At 49.0% G+C, this 22,718-nt stretch overlaps 2 protein-coding genes across 2 annotated transcripts in view; both read left to right on the top strand.

Annotated features, from left to right (window-relative positions):
- The window catches only part of LOC124469381 (membrane-associated guanylate kinase, WW and PDZ domain-containing protein 2-like), a 39,016-nt gene extending 18,101 nt beyond the window's left edge, over positions 1 to 20,915 (top strand). Inside the window, exons 2-3 of the mRNA XM_047022632.1 lie at positions 19,793 to 19,909; positions 20,328 to 20,915. Of these exons, the coding sequence (XP_046878588.1) occupies positions 19,793 to 19,909; positions 20,328 to 20,431 (221 nt within the window). The 3' untranslated portion in view covers positions 20,432 to 20,915. The remainder of the gene's footprint in view (positions 1 to 19,792; positions 19,910 to 20,327) is intronic.
- Positions 20,916 to 22,090: 1,175 nt separating this feature from the next.
- LOC124469764 (membrane-associated guanylate kinase, WW and PDZ domain-containing protein 2-like) overlaps positions 22,091 to 22,718 on the top strand; it is a 38,467-nt gene continuing 37,839 nt past the window's right edge. Inside the window, exon 1 of the mRNA XM_047023255.1 lies at positions 22,091 to 22,183. Within this exon, the coding sequence (XP_046879211.1) occupies positions 22,091 to 22,183 (93 nt within the window). The remainder of the gene's footprint in view (positions 22,184 to 22,718) is intronic.

Genomic DNA, 22,718 nt, shown 5'->3' with positions numbered 1-22,718 from the left:
CCAGATGAATGGATGAATAGATGAATGGATGAATAGATGAATGGATGAACAGATGGATGGATGAGCAGATGGATGGATGAACAGATGGATGGAGTCTTGTCCCCCATCAAGGAGAAAAAAAACGTCTGTGTGGTGGCATGGGGCTGAATGAGCTGAAGACGTGAAACATTTAAGGAGGACAGATCACCTGGTCTCTGACCACACCAAGGCCTCCCTCTGGTCTATGGCCACACCAAGGCCTCCCCCTGGTCTCTGGCCACACCAAGGCCTCCCCCTGGTCTCTGGCCACACCAAGGCCTCCCTCTGGTCTCTGGCCACACCAAGGCCTCCCCCTGGTCTCTGGCCACACCAAGGCCTCCCTCTGGTCTCTGGCCACACCAAGGCCTCCCTCTGGTCTCTGGCCACACCAAGGCCTCCCCCTGGTCTCTGGCCACACCAAGGCCTCCCCCTGGTCTCTGGCCACACCAAGGCCTCCCTCTGGTCTCTGGCCACACCAAGGCCTCCCCCTGGTCTCTGGCCACACCAAGGCCTCCCTCTGGTCTCTGGCCACACCAAGGCCTCCCCCTGGTCTCTGGCCACACCAAGGCCTCCCTCTGGTCTCTGGCCACACCAAGGCCTCCCCCTGGTCTCTGGCCACACCAAGGCCTCCCTCTGGTCTCTGGCCACACCAAGGCCTCCCCCTGGTCTCTGGCCACACCAAGGCCTCCCCCTGTACTCTGAACTCTCAGGATCATCCTTTTCCCCCACATTACCTTAGGTATGTGTGTGTGTTTGCTGTTGTGTCTGTGTGTTTGCAGTTGTGTGTGTGTGTTTGCAGTTGTGTGTGTGTGTGTGTGTGTTTGCAGTTGTGTGTGTGTGTGGGTGTGTTGGAGCACCTGTGCCTGAGCATGTGAGACAGAGATATTCATCACTGTATATACAGACAGATGCTGATGTGGCATGACCTTGTTAAACTCCCTGGTGGGGGAGCAGAGAATGACAAGGTAGGACTCACGCCTTCCCCTGTTAGTGATTTCTTTGCCTATTTGGGATTGCTGCTATCCACACAGCATCTGGACTGTGGACCACTGAAGCATTCAGGAAGGATTGCAGTAATAATGGACTGAGGAATGGGAACAGTAGGTGCTCGGGGTCTCTCCTTTCAACGTTCAGATAGACCACAGCCATGCCACAGCCATGCCAATCCCCAGGCTTAATTGACAGCAATACCCTATTTGCACCTTTCACTCTCTCTTTCACTCTCTCTTTATAGCTCCCTCTTTCACACTTCCTCTCTTTCTCTGACCCTCTGTCTCCTTTATTGATCTCTCTCTCTCTCTCTCTCTCTCTCTCTCTCTCTCTCTCTCTCTCTCTCGACAGTACACTGACAGCATATTGGGATTATCCATGAATGATTGTTTACTTTATGTTTACATTGTCCTTAGCTAAGCACATAAAAGTAACCCACCCCTGCATATTATTTGAATGTTGGCTTAAAGCAATTAAAGTCCTGGAGAGGGCTCACTCTGGGGCTCATCCAAGACCGGAATATAGAACAGGACCGCATGTCCTTTTTAGCAGGGATTACCATCCCTCCTCGTTAAGGAAAAGACATTTGCAAAGTCCGGGACAAAGTTGAAGGTTTCCTATTAAGTCAGGACACATCTTGAGGAGGATGGGCTGTGTGGAGCTCTAGTGGAGGCTGCTGGTACTGCAGGAGGAGCCTGGCAGCATCCTGGGTGGATGGCGTCATGGATTACTAGTGTAGAGAGCTACTGGAACTGGGTTGCGTCTGCCACCGAGAAATCTGTGGGCAATTGGACTTTGTGTGTACGTGTGTGTGTGTCTGTATGTGTCCCAGTTTTCTTTCTTCCCCCTTTTACTTGAAGCTGAAGTTGATGTCGGGATTCAGTCAGTTAGTCCTGCACTCGGGAGACTGAATTGAGAAGAACTCTGCATGCTGAGACGGGGGGGGGGGGGGAGAGAGAGAGTGATGGGGGTAGGAAAGAGAAAGAGAGATCATTGGAGAAGAAGACAGAGAGGTAGATACGGGAGAGAGAGAGCAGGACAGTGTTACGAGGTAAGGCACGGCTGTGGCCTATCTCAATATTGTATCTGTTCTTGTAACTTTTGTCGGTTTCTTTCTGAGCCAGCGGTGCTGAGAGTGGCAGGAAGGTCAGACAAACAGAGCTATGTGTCCCCATCTCTCCCTCCCTCCCTCCCTCCCTCCCTCCCTCCGAAGAGCGCTCCGATGACTTGACATGGGAAGAACACTTCCATTCCTGTGTGTGTGTGCATGTCCGTCCACGTGTGTGTATATGTGTGCACGCCCCTGTGTGTGTGTGTGTGTGTGCACGTCCAGCCATGTGATCTCATGCGTGTGTGTGTGTGTGTGCACGTCCATCCATGCGAGCTCATGCGTGTGTGTGTGTGTGTGTGTTCGTGTATCACAATGTGAGAGCATGTTGAGGGATCAGCAGCTGTAGACAGGTCCGTTTGAGCATCTGGTGTAATCATGTGTTGGTGCTTAGTGCTTACTGAGGCCAGCTCTCATCTCCCCACCCACTGACAGGCCCCTGCTGGAGCCTGCTGTTGGTTCACTCTGCTGTAAGTGTCACAGAGGCATATACACACACATACACATACCTAAAACATGGTTTATACGCACATGCAAACACAAATACTATTCTTACAAAGACAGAAACACAAACACACAAATACCACCACCACCACCCCCATAATAATCAAATGCAGTCTGCTGGCTGTCACCCAAGCCCCTGCCAAAACAGATTCTAAACAATACCTCCTCCCTCTCCTACTGCTCTTACTACTCTTTCTCCTCCTTCTTCCTCTGCTCATTCTCCTCCTCTTCCTCCCTGCCTGGTTTACAACAGAAGACCAGCCACCAGCCTTATAGCAGCATAGGGTCACACTAGTAATCTGTAATCATTACCAGGTCTGGCCCAGGTTGATGATGCAAATTGAAGGAATCGGTGTGCTTTTTAAACAAAACCACTCAATATGTAATAGGTCAACACCCAGCACGCTCAATATACGTTTTTTCCTACACCGTTCACTCTCAGACCCCCTGAGGCACAGATGAATATAAATGTATCTGCCCCTCTGTTGCATTCTCTCTCTCTTTCTCGTTTGCTCTCTTGCCCTCTCTCTATCTCTCACTCTCTCTCTCTTTCTCTCTCACATGCACGCACGCACGCACGCACACACAGACAGACACACGGTGATATTTCCCATCTCGTGAAAACACACACGTATATGTGTGTGTAAATACCCTTACACTCCTGTACAGTCATGTTTTCCCATCTTGTGTGTACCATGTAAACCTCTCCACCTGATGTACGTGTGTGTGTGTGTGTGTGTGTGTGTGTGTGTGCATGTGTGTGTGCGTGCGTGTGCATACAAAGAATGTTACATACATCATCCAACACCTCCTTTGTTCTGTATAATACAATATCATGCTTTCGCCTTCCACATTACCATGGTTACTGCCCTAGGGTAGGGGGGAAGGGGGAGGGGGGCTGCTATCTCGGTGAGCGATGAATCACATATTAAACCTGCTCATCTAATTAGAGGGCAATTGTGCGGAAGTAATGTTTGACCAAGGACTCTGATGGACCCTGAACACACGCTCACACCCAAACACACACACACACACACATCCATAAACACAAATGGTGGGCAGCAGAAAGATTTAGCCGCAGAGTGTCATGGGCAGGGCAGTATGCATGGACAGTGCAGTAGTGGTTTCTGGGTAAACAATGAAATGAATTTGTTCTTAGTCTGACATCTCTCTCTCTTTCTGCCTGGCTCCTTCTCACACACTCTTTCTCAATGATTTTATATATATTTATAGCTGTAGACGGGTCTATTTGAACATCTGGTGTAATTATGTATCAGCGCTTTGTGTATATAAAGTGATTAAGAGAGAGTGTGTGATATGTGCTACATGTATATCATGTATATATTATGCTCTTGAATGCATTAATCTTCTCTGTATAATTCCTTCTCACACAATCAAGTCCTGTTTTTCTGTCTGTTTGTCTGTCTGTCTTTCTGTCTGTCCTCTCTCTGGATCTAGATGTATATGTGTCTTTTTTTCTCTTAGTTTTTCTCCATGTGACAGAGGAAAGGAAGAGGAGGAGGAGGAATGTCTGCCTCAAGTGTTCAGTCACTGTGTTAGTGTGCTGCTGGGTTTGGGAATGTTTCTGCCGAGTCTAAAACACACCACCAATAATTACCGCACAACAGATCCTAGACCTCCTCTGTTCCTTTCAACTCAAAGATGTGCGTGTGGGTGGGTGGAGTGTGGGTGGGTGTGGGTGTGGGTGGAGTGTGGGTGGTGGGCATGTGGAGGTATGGGTAGACATGTTGTGGTGGGACATGGTGTCACAACAGGTCATTCTGTTGATGGGACGAGTTCCAACAACAGAGAAAGAGAGTGAGAGCGAACATACAACGCAAACACCAGACACCCAGCCACACTCATCTGTAGGACTCCCTCTCAGACGGCCACTGAAGCGAGGCATCAGAGCATCTCTGGACAGACTTCAGATAACCACAGACGGCTTTGACTGAAAGTCTTCTCTGAATACGGTACTCAGTTTTCTTCTTCAGGCTGATGAGTGAGACGGCTCCACTCACAGCTGCTCTACTGCAACACTCAGCTCAGGTCATCTCTCCTTGCTGTGTGTGTGTGTGGCTGTGTGTGTGTGTGTGTGTGGGTGCGCACATGTGCACACACATCTCGCACATGCCTCGTGCATCATATTTCTTGCTGTATAGCTTGGCATTTCAACACACTGTACACACATGCACGTTCCAGCTCAGCAGAAACCAGACCTTTGTATTTGCCTCTTTTCAAATGCGATCAGTCCCTTCCTCATGTGCCACGTATTGTATCTGCAATGCTTTCATCCCAGCAAATTATTATTGCAGTGAGATAATAACACCACATTCTCATCCCTGCACATCTAAATGAAGAAAAATAAGGAAACAGACGTCATTGTGTGTGGTTAATAGACACCAAATTGCAGGGCAGAATGGAGAAAGGAACACCAGGCAGGCATAGTAATGTTTTGAAATCTTCTTTTGAGCATGAAACAGATGATCGCACTGGAGACATTTGAACAATATTTGTGTTTGCAATGGCTTGTAGCTGTTTGTCAAGGCAAGGGAATGCATGCTGAAACGAAATGTGGGCACAAAGATTGTGAGGGCCAAAAGCAGTGCCTGTGCATGGGTGTGTTTGTGTGTGTGTGTGTGTGTGTGTGTGTGTGAGAGAGAGTGTCTGCAAGGAGTTAGTCTCTTTAAGACTGAAGGTGACCTAAGAGACAGACAGACAATGCTGCTGTGCCATGCATTAAGCTGAGCCTGGCCCCAGACAGGTTAATGTGGCTGACACAGCAGAGCTGGCTCAACACAGACAGTGTGTGTGGGTGTGTGTGTGTGTGTGTGCGGTTGTCAGTAATATGTCTGTATGCGTTTGTGCATATGTGTTTTTGCGTATGTAAGTGTGTTGCTGTGTGTGTGTTTGTGGTTGTTCAAGGATGTGTGACAGCGATGACTTCTATCGAGTGAGAGGTCAGAGGTCGAGGACTCCCTGGTCCCAGACGAGGGGGGGAGAGGAGAGCTGAGTAAGCGTCTGGTGAGCTCAGCCTGTTTCTGCCCCTGGAGGAATCTCTCTAGTTAGGTCCTGCACACTCCACCTCCGTTGGCAGCTACTGCAGTTGTTTAGACACAGCCCATAAAGACGTCCGTTTAATCAAACCTGACTGCAGGAACCAGTCTAGATCGTAGATATATATTCAAGTGACACCTCAGGTAGTTTAACCAGACAAGGTGGCTCAAGAGAATTCCTGTATGTTTTTCATTAAATGATGCAGTCCACCCACATAGTGCTGGGTCCACCCACCCAAAGATGAGGAGTTCTTGATATGACTGTGCTCACCCAGCAGGTCTTAGTAGGGGAGCCCTCTACCTTCTGAGTCACTAAGCCACAGCTGTTCACACTGCATGGAGACGCCCAGGAAGGGAGTCATATGGGATCTGCACTCACACACACACACACACACACACACACACAAACAAACACGGACAGTTTGATGTGCTGAAGAAAAAAAGATTGTGATGAAGGAAAGACAGGGAAGCCATTGGAAGGTCAAACACATTTTTGTGTTTTGAAATTCAATTTTGCCGCATGTAGCAGACTATGTATGGAACGGAACGGTTTGTCTTGATGTTGTGCAAATTATAAAGAGTGAAAGTGAAAGGAGTGGGGAGAAAAAAAAACTGTCTGGAGGGATGAAAAGAAGTTGGTCTAATCACGTACAGGCCAATGTACCCTTAAAAGATACTCTGCTCAGAGCCCCTGAATTATTGAGAGAATCTAAGAGTGTGCCTGATGAAAAGTCGACATGTCCCAGTTGAAGACCTAATGTTCCACAGTTTCCACGCTCACACTCACCACATGAAGCCCGATAAAGACATGCAGAGTCCATTTCTCGAAACTCCTATCCCCTTCCTCCTCAATGGCAAATTATTACCATCCTGTATGTAATTCAATTATTCCAATATGACAATGCAGCCAATCGGATTGTGCCGCAGTCTGCAACGGTGCCAAAGGCCACGGAGAACAAATGAGCTGGGCTGTTATTACAGAGCATGACTCATTTCTAGACTGTAGTTCCTGCAGAGTCGGACCCTTGTGGTGAAGCTTGGTTCCTATTAGGGACTGGGAGGTCATTCCAAGGAAAGAGGGAGGTACCGGACTGTCTGAGAGTGGCATCAGAAGCTCCCAGACTCAGATTTGTAATACCAAACCACTGGTATAGGATGGAGTCCAATCACATTTAGATGAAAGTCCAGGGAAAGTGCTGGTAAATGCAGTTTCAGGGGAAGTTGTTCGAAGGAGACCTTAACCTCCTCCCGTTCTGCTTGTCTATCCCTGACTCTTTGACTTTGAAAGTTGTTACTTTGAGAAAGTAGTTTCACACTGTTCTGCTTGCACTCATCTAAGGACATCTATAAAGCAATTTTAGATTTCAAATTGTAAAGTACTGAAACTTTGTTTAACCTGCTCTTTGTGGATCACTTGCCTCTAACCCTTATGATGACTTGTGCCAAGAGCAGTTCAACTTTTCGTGCAAAATTAATTCCCATCATTCCTACAAGGGTCAGTCTGTGGTTGTTAACGTTTTTTTTTCAGCTCTTATAAAACCCCACACGAGATGAGAAAGCTTTTAACAATATTGGCCAAAGCTTGGAAGGCCTATTTCCAAGTTCTGTTTAACAACGAAAGCCCTGGTTTATCCAGCTACGTGGGTTTAGAGCGTAACTCAGGTCACTTCCTTGGACCTCTCCCAGGAGCAGCAACCTAAGGTCTGATCGTGCAGCCAGACACTCTGATAGGATGTGAGCTCTATTAGAATAGGTCTGAAATGTTCCTGTCTCACCTTCCCTCCTTCTTTCCCTCCCTCCATCCCTCACTCACTCCCTCACTCCCTCCCTCACTCCCTCCCTCTTTCACTCTCTTTCACGCTCTCTTCATATCTCCCTTTCACACTTCTACTTTCTCTGTCCCTCTTTCTCCTTTATTGATCCTTCTCTCTCTCTCTCTCTCTCTCTCTCTCTCTCTCTCTCTCTCTCTCTCTCTCTCTCTCTCTCTCTCTCTCTCTCTCTCTCTCTCTCTCTCTCTTTCTGACCCTCAGTTTTCCACTACTGTTTCCGTCTGGTGTTTGTGCGTCAGACAGGAACAGATTAAATGCGCAGAAGGGGCCAAGCCCACAGCTGGGGGGCACTGGGGAAAGAAGCACACCTAGAGCCCTAAAAGCTAGTCTGATTGGCTTTCTGGGCCTCTACGTATAGCAGCCCTTGTCTGTTCCCTGCTTATGAGTCTGTATTGTAAGTCTGCCATGAGGACATTGTTGTCGGCCCTGACTGCTGTTTGCTGTTTTATCATGATGGAAATCAAGTGATCATGTTGATCCCATAGAGGGCGGTGTGGAGCTGCAGAAATGCAGCCAGACACAAACAGGCCAGTGATAAACCCACTAAAACACACACACACAAACAGGCCAGTGATAACCCACTAAAACACACACACACAAACAGGCCAGTGATAACCCACTAAAACACACACACACAAACAGGCCAGTGATAACCCACTAAAACACACACACACAAACAGGCCAGTGATAACCCACTAAAACACACACACACAAACAGGCCAGTGATAACCCACTAAAACACACACACACAAACAGGCCAGTGATAAACCCACTAAAACACACACACACAAACAGGCCAGTGATAAACCCACTAAAACACACACACACAAACAGGCCAGTGATAAACCCACTAAAACACACACACACAAACACACAGTCAAGTGAGAGGCTTCAAATGTGCCGGAGTGTAAATGAGAGTTTGGAACAGGGAGTAGGAAAGAACAGGAAGAAATTATGTCAGCTCTGTCAATCCATCAGAATCTAGCACCTAAACTGAAAGAAGAAGGGTCTGATGACTAGGCAGCCTTGTTCCATTCTGATTGGTTGGTAGATTCAGGGGGTACGTACTCCAGGTTCATTTTTGAATATAATTGGCTCCAACCTCAGATGTTTGATGGATGACTGTTGCAGGTGGGATGAAGTGAAGAATGCATCATTGATTTACAATGAGAGCAGGTTGTTATTTTGATGGATGGAACTTATCGAGTTATGCAAGACATCTTAGTGAAGTCTTGAAAGTAATGTTAGTAAAGACTTTTAAAGGCTAACATTGCTACCTAGTTTTCAGCTTGTAGATAGATAGTCAAACATCAAGTGGATAACAGTTTGATTATAGCATTCAGAACATGCATTTCTTTTCATTTTGAGTCGAAAGAGAGAGAGAGATAGAGAGAAAGGCTTGAATGAAACATGTAAATGTTTTATGGGCATATGAGTGCACAGTAGGGACCACTGTTACGCTGGCTACATTAAAAGAAGCCAGATTACCTCTGTCTTTTGTTTCCGCCTAGCACCCTGTCTCCTTGGGTGCCATTTGTATTCCTGTCACACATGCCATAATTAAAAGGGACGCGTCACCAGAATATACGCTAATTTATTGTGACTGGCTCTTGCTAATGTAGCAAGAGCGCCTGACATTTCACTTGACAATCAATCCTGACTGGGGCCAATTACCCATGCAGTGTGTCTGGTCGCCAGTTCATATTGCTCTAGTCTGACTGTTGGCTGGCTGTAGCCTCAGCGCTGTGGGACTTGTAGTCCATGAGATATACTGCAGATACTGCTGGGTTGCTGAAAGAAATTATATCTGTAAAGACAAGAGGTTATTCCACTGTAAAGTATTGTGTAGTGTGGGGTTAGTTGGGTGATTTACAATGTTTATTGTTGGTTATGCTTCGACAGCTTACCCTCTGTTCTGGAACTGATAAATATTTGCAACTTTTACTGGAACAAAATCCTCCCACTTTCATTTTGGTTGGCTGCCAATCGTTCTATGTGTTTGTTTGTGTGTGGTTATGTGTGTGTTTTAGTTATTTATTTGTATACTTAGCAAGGGCCATCCACAACACAACCGTTGGGCCAGAGTTAGCTGTATAACTAATTTACATCTATTGTCCCGACAGAAGTCCTTTTATTTGTATGTTGGTACAGTGTGTGCAGTACATACTCACCATGCCCATGTTGTGTTGAAGACCATGTCAGTACCCAGTGGGAGTTAGAGCAGAGAGCAGGGAGCAGCGAGTGTGCAGGGTTAAACAGGAACAGGGTGATACTGACTGAGCTGCCTCTGTCCACTGGAGCTGAAAATAGGGCCAGAGCTGCAGGCTCTCTCTCTCTCTTTCTCTCTTTCTCTCTATTTCTATATATCTCTCTGTTCACTGCTGCAGCACTCTCAACTGGACATAGCCTAAATTCTATTTTGTACTTTCTCCATCGTACTCTCTCTCTCTCTCTCTCTCTCTCTCTCTCTCTCTCTCTCTCTCTCTCTCTCTCTCTCTCGTTCATTATATCCATATCAATGGTTCTCTGACTCAGACATTGCGTTTCTGCTTTGATTCCGTGTCGTGATATTTCAGGACAAGTCCGTCCCTCAGTCAGGGCTTTCTTCCCTTTCTTCCTGATCCTTTATCTGTCTGCGTGACCCTCCCATGTGGAATAATCACATCAGTATTTGGACTGAGGCAAGATATCTGCTTCTACTTAATTGGTTCATCCTGGTGAATGTTCCTTTAGGTTAATGGGCTTCTCACCTGTGGATCCTCTGTCAACACTTGTACCTCCCAGCTAAGCACACAAGTTGATCTCACTCTGATTAGCGTCTCGCTCTAGGGTAATCCACTCACAGGACGTGGAGTTGGTTTGATGAAATGTGGATGCAGGTGGTTGGTACCCAAGGTGTTGGATTTCAGTCCTCCCAACCACAGAACCATCTGGAACAGAGAGAAGGCTCGCTCACCTTTCCCTGTCTCCTGCTCCACACTAAACACGCACGCACGCACACACACACACACACACACACACACACACACACACAGGCACAGGCACACACACGCACACACACAGGCATACACACGCACACACGCTCCACCCAGCCTATCTAGTCCCTTCCCCTCATCTGTGTGCGAGTCTAATTGTGTGTTGTTGTTGAGGGGCACATGTTCGACGTGCCTGTCTCGTTAACTTGTACCTCAGCTCATTTGGACGGTGATGACTCCATCCCTGTAGTGGTGGCGGTAGTGATTTGGTGGGAACATGACCCCTCATTAATTAAGCAGAACACTCTGGAAGCGCCACAGCGCATCAATATTTGTTTCATCTGCATATAGATGAGATTGGGTTGCGCCGATGATCCCGTCCGTGCCCCCAACAAACGTGCGTCTGAGTCAAACGGTGTGGGGCTGTAGCTTTGCATTAAGTGCCACTTGATGTAGCCCTGAGGCTGTGCCAACTCGTTTTTGTTATGGTTCCTGTAGAGCTCGTCAGGAACACAATCTAATTAGAAATAAGACACATGCATGACTGCCAACCCCCTCCCCTCATCCTCTCCCCTCCCCTTCTACTGCCCTCCAGACCCGCCATAGGCATGTTCCATGTTGGTAGCGTCATGGTGTCATGCCAGCATTCCATGGCAGCTCATTGGCCAGGTTTCTAAACGGGCTTCCCAGGGTTTGTGACAGTGACGGTGATTGAGCGAGGAGTCATATCCTCCACCAGGGCTTTAAACCTCCACCATGCTGCTGACCCCCCCTCCCACTCCCCCCACCCCTCCAAACTTTCTACCATACCAACCCCACCCCGAGGTCCTCAAGCTCACTGTTGACTGCACACATCTCTGGGAGAGAAATGGGCCCTTTGTGTGGAGCTGTCTGGTGGAGTTCCACTTCCTGTCTCTCAGCAAGACTTCCTCTCAACAGTGAGCAGGCAGCAATGATGGAGCCTGACAGGTGGAGGTTTCTTCCTCGACTAAACTCCAAACAAGAGAAGGCTTGATCCAAACTCACTTTTCATCCTGGTTTTGCTTGTTGACTTACACACAAGCTGTATGCACATACAAACTCAGAAATGACGGATGCACCATTCAAGCTCGCCAGTCACTGTTTTCTACCGTATCTTTCTCCAAGAAGGGGAGGACAAACAAGGTCCTGGTCAGAGTGGATCAGCTGGGAGGATAGCTCTCACGAGTCTCTCTCACTCTGTCTCTCTGTGTCTCTCTCTCTCTCTTTCTGCCCTCTCTCTGCCCTCCCTGCCCTGAGATGCTCCCCTCCTCTGTGGGAGTGTGTTTAGGAACACAGAGCCGGGCCCAGAGGGGTCATCAGACAGCAGCACAAGGCCAGTATCGATCACTGTGGAAAAACACTCTGTTTCTCCCTCTTCAGCGTCCAAGCTGCAACAGCAGTTTCCTCTAAAAGTGATCTGCCGAAAAGCCCTACCACTGCACGCTAGAGATTTGGTAACGATACGTTTGTCTCTTTTACCCGCTGGGCGGCTCTCTCTCTCTCTCTCTCTCTCTCTCTCTCTCTCTCTCTCTCTCTCTCTTTTTTTTTTTTCTTTTTTTTTTTTTTTCTCTCTGTCTCTCTCTCTCTCTCTGGCATCCATGAGAAAGGTTATGTCATTTGTAATTGCCTCTAGACAAATGGATTTAGCTGACTGCTGTTGAATTTGTAATTAACCTCTTCACTCTCCGAGAATATCTATGTGGTGCTTTGTGGCATCATTAGTGTTGATGGTGGGCTAGTTTCAGCAGAGATGGTGAACAGAAGTGGGTGTGGGAATCTAATCAAAAAGCGGTTTTTAATGTGGGAATGAGGAGCTTGTAGCATTGTGATGTACCGTCTTTAGGGCGTGTGTGCATGCGAGTGTGTGTGTGTGTGTGCATATTAGGCTGTGTGTGTGTGTGTCTTTTCGATGTACAGTTGATATAGACTGCACAGCCAGATGGGATTGAGGCAAAGCACTCTTGAAGTGGGCTGTGATTGGCTCTTGACATGCCTGTTGTGACACTGGATGTTGTATGAGTCAGTTGGTCGCTCTAGGAGGTAAGCAGCTATTAGATGCTCTGTGTGTGTGTGTGTGTGTGTGTGTGTGTGTGTGTGAATGTGTTTCTGCATGTGTATCAACCTCCCAGAGGTTTTCCCAGTCTGTGATTACATTTAAAACTAATATTTCTTCGACATTCCCCTGTTGAGTCTCAGTGTCACAGTTCATTAACACATAATTGAATACAAATATTCAAGTCTGATAAAGTACAGCCCTGGCCCTGTTTGACTGCAACCGGTCTCTATAGCAACACTTACACAGAACCTACCCTCACTGTGTGCTGTTGAGTTGCTGTGAGGAAGGTACCCAGACATGAAATGCCCTCCACAACATCGTTCTCCCCTAATTCACCTTGAAAAATAAAGCCTGGATGTTTGAGAAGCTGGGCGTGGGATTTTGCAGTTCCAAATTTAATCTCCCTCCCATCAACCTCCATTAACAGCACTGCAGCTTGCCTCGCCAAATCCCCTGCTCTGATTGGGTTAGCCTAGTGAGAGGGCGCGTGTGGTTGTAATAGGTGCGATGTAGCAGACTCTGCAGTCAGTAGCCCAGAGGCCCTCTGTCAGAGAGGCCTTCCATTAATATCAATAAGGCCCTGGTAGAATAGAGACAGGCTGAGGGTAGGGGTTTACCAGCCAACCATGCATGTCTTGAGGTTGTGGTCCTGTAGAATCCTACTGGACCCTGTCTGCTTCTCTGATGCCTTCAAGGTGACCACACCTTGACCACTGGTGGCAGTTTAACTGTCAGATTCATGATGGTCGATTAGCCACAGGGACCAGGGGCTTGCTAGAGCAGAGAAGCATCTCTCGATTGTTGCAGAAAACTAAGTGACTAATGAAATGAGTTCTGATTGCTTCTGCTCTGTGTGTATGTGTGTTAATGTGTCAGTGTGTTCATATGTGGGGTCTGTTCTTACAACCCCCCCTAGGGCTGACGAAGTCGTCAAAAACAAAGCAGAAGACAATAACTGTGTGGTCCCCTCTCCTCTCCTCTCCCTTTCTCTCCTTTCTTTTACTCTCTCTGTATGGATTTTACACTGCTCAGTCTCCCTAAATGGCTCTATCAGTGGAAACCAGTGATTACACCAGCCAGGCCCCACCTCTTAAATGAATGCCCAATTAAGAAACAAACTATTGATTGTTCCTTCCTCCTCCTTTCTTTCCATTGCTCATATGGAGAGAAATGGATCTGGCTGAGATACGTACCTCACGGTGCCAAAATAAGAGTTTCCTTTAATTTGCTTTATAAAACAATCTCAGCAGTAAATTATGAAATCATTCAATTTCCTCTAATGTGCATAAAACAAACGTGTGCAGATTTCTGCTTCCCTCGAAGTTCTGACTAGATATATGGATTGTCTGCTTGCTGTTTTTAGCCCATTAGGCATACAAAAACAATAAAATTGGATGAAAAAGTGAAGCAATGTCGGATAATTTTGTTTTCTCTCTCTCTTCCTGTGTGTTTGCACGTGTTTCTGTGTGTGTGAGCAGAATGTCTTCATAATGGAGGTGGAAGTGTTGTCTGGGAAACGGGTTGGCTGGAACAGAGTACATCTGCTCACGTCTCCCTGTGTCTGAGCAGCCGAACAGGTTCCCATCCGGATACTAGGCATCTAAGATGGCTGTTCCTGTGCTTTAGAAATACTAGTCCAGTCATGAAGCCCTAAAGTGAGACCCGCCTGAACTGGCTCCTGTGGATGCAGGTGATTCCCCCCCCCCCCCCCCCCCCCCCCCCCCCCCTGAAAAACCCACTTCCACCTCTCCCCGCCCCCCCCAACCACCAGTTCCACCCCTACCCACCCTTCCGCTCCTCTCTGCTGCCGCCACATCTCACATCTGTGGGGATGAGTACGGTGCCTGACATGTATTGTGAGGAGCTGGCAGCTCTTTGATAGGCCCGTCTGGTGTGTCTCTACCCCCTCCGAGCGACAACGTTTTCCCATTCCTATCTCACCAGCCATCGTACACACACACACACACACACTGACAAACCCCGTTTGATTCTGACTCCCGGATGAATAAATAAACACTCAGGTAGACTTGTGTGTAATACACACCCTTGCTCTTCTCCCAGCTCCTAGATGCTGGATGGAGAGATTATGGAGGGACAGAGAGAGAGAGAGAGAGAGAGAAGAGAGAAAAAACTGTGTGAAACCCGAAAAGAGAAGTAGGTAAACAGGCAGAACGGATAGAGAGATGCAGGGGACACGAGGAAGCAGCAGGTTGCGGAGCGCTAACACTGCTTAGCTGGCGCGCCGGCTGCTTTTGAAGTTTAATTCCATTTGATGTATTATTTATCGGACACACTTTTTCTCAACCCCCGTCAGGTTGTGATTTATTGATTGACGTTCCGGTTGGTGCCGGTCTCCTTTAAGAAGCGCACGTCCTCCTGAGACGCACGCTTGGAGCTCGGCTCTCAAGCGATTGATCTGTGGGGGTAGACGGGTGTCAATCTCACCGCGTTACGCGTACGAACCACTCTGACGGCGTAGGAATGAAGCGCAGGGAGTTTGCGGTGGCCCGTTTGGTTGACGACAACGCGACGGAGCCCGTATTCTGTGTGCCTCGTGCTCGACTCAGGCCAAGCCAGGGGAGATGGAGCCTGCAGGTAATAGAACGTTGCACCCTGTTGATATCCATTGGAGCGCTGCCTGTCTGCAGGGCCGTGCAAGGGAACAGCGGAGCTTATGATGGACACATTCCATTTCCTGGCCCAGCAGTGCTATCAGTACAGGAGATGGGGCCTGTCTCATCCCAGTGTCGGAGTGCCCCCCGTCCCCCCGTCCCCCCCGTCCCCCCGCCAGGAAGGCTGCACACAAGCCAATTTCCATGGCGATGGGAGCGCCGTAGGAGTGGTCAGTGTGGAGAGATCATCAGGCCAGAGCCATCATCGACAGAATGACTTTGGCCCTCGCAGAGAGGGGGAGAGACGCTGTGTGGCAAATTGTGTGGAAAAAAAAAACTACGAGAGAGAAGAAGAGAAACAGAGGGAGGGAGAGAGACAGAGAGAGCGACAACTGTCTGAGTGATCACATACTTTGAGTACTGATTTGGAATGTCAATGTTGGCACAACAGAGAGAGTAGTGCTTCCCTCAGCCGCGGCTGTCTGACAGCCTGCACTTTAGACAGCTAAATGAGGGCGTCTGGTAAAACTGGCAAGGTTTTGGCCGACTGCGATATTCTGATTAGGCTAATTATCTAAACAGCTGTCTGCTGCGCCCTCTCTCACCACACACATGTTCCCGCGCTCACCCACGCCTACACACATCCACACACAATTCCACTTATCCACAGACGCATAAAAGAGCCGTCATCATCGTGTGTGTGTTCGTGGCCGCGCGCGCGCGCGGGGGGGGGGGGGGTATGTAGGTGCAAGGTGACTAGCACGCTGACAGCAGACGTCAAAGCTTTCGACAGCAGAACCCCGCGTAGGGTTTGTGAAGAGGAGGTCGTTTATCAAGGGGGCTTGTCACGCGTGTGTGTGTTTGTGTGTGGCCGTGTGTGCACCCATGCGCACGCACACATTTCGTCTGTGCACGGGATGGTCCAATCTCTATTGAGTGTGAGCCTGTTGAGCGTAACAACGCTCTGACTGCAGTATTGATCTCAGCAGGGGCTGGGTGACGTTTGTCGGACGTCAGGTTATGAAGTGTTTTCTTCTCCCTGGTGAGCCCATCAACAGATTGGTACACAGCGGCAGGCTAGCCCCTGGCTGGCTAGCCCCGGGCAGGCTAGCCCCTCTCCTCTCAGACGCCCTGAGGGAAACAGCTGCTCTCTAGCTGGAGTTCTCTCACTGGGCGGCCAACAGTACCAGGTGCGTCTCCGAACACCTGCTTAGCTCATACCCCGCATTCTCCTGGAGAACCGGAAGAGAGTTAACTCATCTGTTTCTCACAAACGCTCGCAGATGCACTGATTCTGTGAAGAGGCTCTGGGACACTGTTGACCTTTTTAGCGGATGAAAACAGCCCAACTCGACTGTAGCTTCAGTACACAGGTATTAGCGTCTGTCTGTGTCCTCAGTGCTAGGCTTCCATGGCTGCTTAGCTTGGCAACGGAACCACTGCAGCACTGTCGTTCCCCGTCACCTGCCTCCTCCCCCCATCCCTCCTTCCCTCCCCCACCCCTCCTCCCATCCTCATTCATCAGTGGGGTGATGATGGCAGGGACGACAGGAAGGGAGGGATGACAAACAGTCTCTGGTGTCCCTGTGGAGCGGCTCCTTCGCGGTGAGCTCATCATGCCAGCTTCAGGGGTCACCTCCTCACCTCGTCCTCCTCCACCTCGCTGACGCCAGCCCCCCCCCCCCCCTCCCCCCTCCAGCCTGTGGAGACACAGCGCACAGGCACCCAAATAATCAGTGTGTGCGCAGACACTTATACAAGGGACCGAGAGCAGCCTGGGCCCAGAGAGAGGACACCTGTTATTGCGCTGCTAGCCCCTGTGGGTGTACTGCACTAACAGCCAGAGTGAGCTAGCATGAAGGTCACACCGTCTGAAACAATACCGGCAGACAGACACAGTTACATGCTCCTTCACAACGGTGGGACAGATGAGGAATACGATCGAGGAAGGTTTGTTTGTGTGTGGCTTTCTCTGCCAATTGTCTGTGTGTGCGAGCGGGCAAGAGAGACAGAAAGAAACCATGTGGGAGAGAGAGTGGGAGAGAGGGAGGAAGAGAGGGAGGAAGAGAGAGAGGAAGAGAGGGAGGAAGAGAGGGAGGAAGAGAGGGAGGAAGAGAGAGAGGAAGAGAGGGAGGAAGAGAGGGAGGAAGAGAGAGAGGAAGAGAGGGAGGAAGAGAGGGAGGAAGAGAGGGAGGAAGAGAGGGAGGAAGAGAGGGAGGAAGAGAGAGAGGAAGAGAGAGAGGAAGAGAGAGAGGAAGAGAGGGAGGAAGAGAGGGAGGAAGAGAGAGAGGAAGAGAGGGAGGAAGAGAGGAAGAGAGAGAGTAAGGGGTGCATTTAATGAGTAAACATGGCTCACACTAGATAAAAAGCCCTGACGCAAGTATCGTGATAGAAGTGTATTATTATTATTTTCAGAGAGCAGCCTACTGAATAAAATAACTGATTAGTAACATTGTTTCTGTTCAGTCAGGTGACAGATGTTGTGAACAGCATCTCTGAGCCTTTAGAGGGCTCTTCATTTCCTACAGGCGTCAATAGTGATGGCGCACAAGGTCACCACCATCAGGTGCTGCCAGGCAGCGATGGGTCATCTGGTCTAGTCTGATTTCAGGTCACATTCTTCCGACAACTCGAACCAGGATGCATGTTGAGGATCTGCTGCAGTTCCGTTCCCCACAGACAGGGGGAGCTTTAGATCTTCAGAATCCCAGCAACCAATAGAAAAAGGGATGTGATTGTGATACGTTCCCATCCTCTGAGCTCTTTTCCTCTGTAGCCTCTCCACGGACCACCCCCCGCCCCCCTCCTGCTCCTCTCTCTCACACACACACACACGCGCTCTCTCCCTCTCTCTTTTCTTCTCATCCCCTCTCCCGCGCTCTCCTCTGCCTCTTTTCTCTTCTCCCCCTTCCGTGGCTGAACGTCGCTGCACAGAGGGAGGTGGTAGTGATCTGGGGCTGACAGGCAGACTGTAGACCGGGAGAGTAGACTGGTAAAGCAGGGGCTGTGAGAGGGTCTGGGGCTTGGAGGTCTTCTCTGGCGTTCAGGAGCGGAGCGGAGCTGGGCTGCCTGCTCTTGTCTAGTCTTTGTGAGGATACAGCAGTACCTGTGGAGAGAGGACCCTACATCTGGCTGGGCTCACGTCTGTGAGAGAGGTGCCCGTTTACTCTTCTGTCTGTGTGTGTGTGTGTGTCTGTGTGTGTCTGTGTGTGTGTGTGTGTGTGTGTGTGTGTGTGTGTGTGTGTGTGTGTGTGTGTGGGGGGGGGGGTGATAGTCATTGGTTCTTACTATGTGGATAAGTATACTGTTTTAAGGCTAATGTCAGTTGGCTGGTTGTGCTGTGAGTTTCCGTGGCTGTGCAATGTGTTTTTTTTCTTTCCCGTCTGCCCTAATTCAGGTGTGTTATTGGATGACAGTTGATATTCTGTGTGTTCATGCAGCTTCTGTGTGCGCTCACCTCCGTGGGTGGGTGGGTGTGTATGTACTGTGTCACTGTGATTGCAGTAAATAAAACATTGCTCCTACATGGCAGAAAAATAGTGTGCTGCTCCAAACTAGGTTATTCATGAATCAATCTGACCACAGTGATTCTCATTACCCGTATAGTCTGGAGAATACCGATTGGCACTGACTGTCAACACGCATGCTCTACAATATTGTACTTGGATGTCATAGTCTTGGGTTGGTAGAGGAATTAAATTAAACCAGGCGCAGAGCCAAATCAGTGTATTTTAGTGCATGTTGAAGGTTAGGGGAAACAGATCTCTCAATCTCTACATAACCTAGTCGTGGATGCGAGAGAACCCTAAGCCAATGCAGGGTGCCCATCAGGGTGATGCTGCTCCCTGGGTGGTGCCCATCAGGTTGCTGCTGCTCCCCTAGATTGTGATGGACGTCTTGGTCTCTGAGCGTGTGGCGATGATGCCTGAAAAGTGGAGCTGTATGTTAGAGGGACGCCCGTAATAGCACTCTCTCTTCATCTCTCCCAGGAGGTTTGCCCTTGCCTCTCTCTCTCTCTCTCTCTCTTGTTCTCTCTTTCCCTCCATCTCCTTTTATCACTCCATCCCTCCCCCCGTCTTGCTGAGCTAGCAAGATTTACAGAGGAAAGTGATGGTCCGTTCACAACACCGGAGCCTTTGGGGGAGGAGTGGAAGGAGGGGTGGAAGGGTTGAAGAAGAGGGGAAGAGGAGAGGAGGTGGGGGGAATGAAAGACCCTCCAGGGAAAGCTTCTCTGATTTATGTGTGGACATTACAGCACGCAGGTTTGACTCACACACCAATTAACTCCCAGCACCTCCGACCTGAGCCCAGCGCTGACAGATGTCCAAACAGCAGTTGCCAGACTAGTGTTTGCAATTAGTGTTTCTGTGTTTCTTTGTTTGTATTGTTTCATCAGAGCTAAATGTTGTATCGCAAACCCTGGGAGGCATTGTGTGCTCAACCGTGAAATCCTGAAGAACACTATTTAAATGTCATCCGAGCCTAGCTCATTTGATGAAAGCTGGTTTGAGGGTAACTTATTCGGCACCACCTAGTGTAAGTTCGAAGGCGGAAATGACCGTTTTGGGGTAGCCGCTGACTGATTGAGACAAACTGACAGTTTTTTCCCCTCCACTCCTCTAGGGGGTGTTATAGACAAGGACCTGCGCCACTACCTCAATCTGCGCTTTCAGAAGGGCTCAGTGGACCACGAGCTCCAACAGATCATCCGGGACAACCTCTACCTCCGCACCGTCCCCTGTGAGTAAGCCCCTTTGCCCCCCGAACTTCTAACCTTCTTCACCACTCACCCCGCTGTCTGGTCTCTTCCACCTGGATCAGGTCGGGTCCGTTTCTTAAAGAGTACCAGAGTCAGTGGCCAGGCTGCTGTCGGGAGACAAAGCATTTGGCAAACGCAAAGAGTAATCAGATTCCCCGGGCTTTGGGGAATACTCCAAACAAGTGTTTAACTGTTGAGGCGCCTGGATTCTCTTCCTGCATCTTTCCTACTATCCCACCCTCCCTTGTTCTACCCCTCGATACTCTTCATCCCTCTTCTCGTCACTCCGTCCCTTCCTCCGTGCCTCGATCCTCCTCTCTGTCTCCTGTAACGGTCCGGCCGGGGCCTCAGATGGGAATGTGGCTGGCTGGTTTGGACAGGAATATCCGTGTGTCTCAGGTGGAGGATGCTGTGTGACGAGGGCTTGGCTTCCCCCACTCTATCATCAGCATCTGGACCACAGGCAGACACAGCAGGCACGTTTTCCGGCTCGTTTATTCTAAAAAAGGATGCGGGTTATAACCAAGTGCACTCAGGGAGTCTGATGACCCAACCCCTTTTTTAGGACCCAATTTGCAGGACTCATACTAACTTCTACTAACCAGCATGTATTTATTCAGAGATAGTTTTTACACGGAGTGAAATGAACATGTTTTCACAGTTTGTGTTCTTGTATTGTGATAGGGCAGTGTTGCTTGTGTATTTGAATTTCGGTTCATATGATTCAGCTCACCTCATGGAGATAGTCATGCTGTATCCGTTTGGGTTTTTAAGAGTTCTACATAGTTGAACATGTGCTTGAACATGAAGGAATGGAAATCATTCCTTCTCTAGGTTTTTCCTTCCTTCCATCCTTCCTACCTTCCTTCCTTCCATCTTTCCCTTCTTCCATCCTCTTCTTGGGGGCTGAGCCAGGAGATATCATTAGGATCCTTTCTCCTCTTTCTTCTGTGGATTTGGGAAATCAGAAGTACAAAAAGAGCTGTTTGTTAGAGACTGCGGCGAGCGCCTTGTGAATATCTCCACCCAGAGCCACAGGACTGTGAGAGACGGGGAGAGAGAGAGAGACGGGGAGAGAGAGAGAGACAAAGAGAGAGAGAGAGAGAGAAAGAGAGAGAGAGAGACAGAGAGAGAGGCAGAGAGGGAGAGGTGAAAGAGAGCGAGCTGTGGTGTTTCCAGAGCGTTCTAACCCACGCCTGAGTGAGAGATGGGAGAGAGGGGTGGGAAAGGAGAGGGAAAGGAGAGAGAGAGAGAGAGAGAGAGAGAGAGAGAGAGAGAGAGAGAGAGAGAGAGTAGTTAAACCACTGCATTTAATAAAGACTTAGGCTAACAATCGACCTTAGTCCCTGGCGTCGCTCAAATTAAGTTTGTGTGCCTTTGCGTATGTGTGTGTACACGTGTGTGTGTGTGTGTGTGTGCATGTCAATGTGAGTATGTTTGTGCTTGAATGTTTGTGTGAGTCATTATTGCTGTGAGGAGCAGGGCTTTTCATCTGAGTTGAAGGCTGTGAGGGGGCTGGTTCTCCACCCCACCAGGACTGTGTGGAGGCTGGGAGAGAAGGGGCCATGCCACTGGTCCCCAAGGTGACACGGAGCTGAGGGTCACACCCAGCCAGCAATGCCAGCCATGTCGGGTTCAAGTCGAGCGAGCAAAGTCGAGATGCCAAGACAAATTTCTCCATCCCATCCAAGGTCATTGTGATAAAAGCTTGCTATTCCAGAGTAAAGCCTCACAGATTGGATAGAGCGGATCAACAGGGGCCAGATGCGTGTGTGTGTACTCCTACCACCCCCCTCCCTTCTCACGCGCGCACACACACACACACATCCGACTTGAATTCTGAGCTAATCTGCTGGAGATTTCAACACTTATTCACTGATGATTATGGGATCTGTCTGTCTCTCTCTCTTTCTTTTTTACTCTCTCTCTCTCTCTCGCTTTCTTTTTCTCTCTGTCTCCCTGGCTCCCCCATCCTCTGCACTGACCTATTTCCCCCCCATGCCGGCTCTCTCTTTTAAATGCATTTTTTCACTCATTCACTCACTACAGCTATTCTTGGCTTGCTCCTGTACCTTGGTGCATCTTATAATGACAGTGTATATGTGTGTGGACACAGTAAAGCTCTCTGGGGTGGAGTGGGCTTATGAATGTGTCCCTGAATAATGCAAGCCATGGAGAGGCAGGTGGAGAAGCTGTGTGACTTGGACTGTCAGTGTGACTTGCTTATCAATGTAAATACGCCAGGATTGGCTGAGGTAAAAATCTGACGCTGAAGATGTCATCCGGTGGAAATGGAGCATGTAGCCAGTTAAAGTGTGCCCTTTTCATCTCCTCCTTTATCTCTATCGCTCTCTTTCTCTTTGTCCCTGTCTGTCTGTCTTTTATTCTCCCCCCCCACCCTTTCTCTCTCTTTTGCGCTCTCTCTCTCCCTCTCTCTCTCTATCTCTCTCTCCCACACTCCCTCTCTCTCTCTCTCTCTCTCTGCCCCCACCCTTTCTTTTTCACTAAAACTGATATAGGCTTTTGGTCTGTGTGCATGTTACCACCAGTGCTGATCCAGCTAGCATTAGCCACATAGCGCCTTCAGGTGAGAACAGGTCCATTGGTTCCTAATGGACGGCGCTAGCCATGGAGGCTCACAGACAGCGTGATGTTAACTGGGGGTGGAATACTAAATGAACACCCAGTGAACATCTGTTAATGGGGAGTTAAAGTTTATGGGGGGTGTGATTGGATGCACGTTGTTAGTGCCAATGTGTGTGTGTGTGTGCGCGTGTGTGTACAATTCAG

The sequence above is a fragment of the Hypomesus transpacificus genome, chromosome 7 (genome assembly GCF_021917145.1).
Source record: "Hypomesus transpacificus isolate Combined female chromosome 7, fHypTra1, whole genome shotgun sequence".
Classification (NCBI taxonomy): domain Eukaryota; kingdom Metazoa; phylum Chordata; class Actinopteri; order Osmeriformes; family Osmeridae; genus Hypomesus; species Hypomesus transpacificus.
Note: the sequence above shows the minus strand (reverse complement) of the source record. Positions and strands in the feature narration are given on the sequence as shown.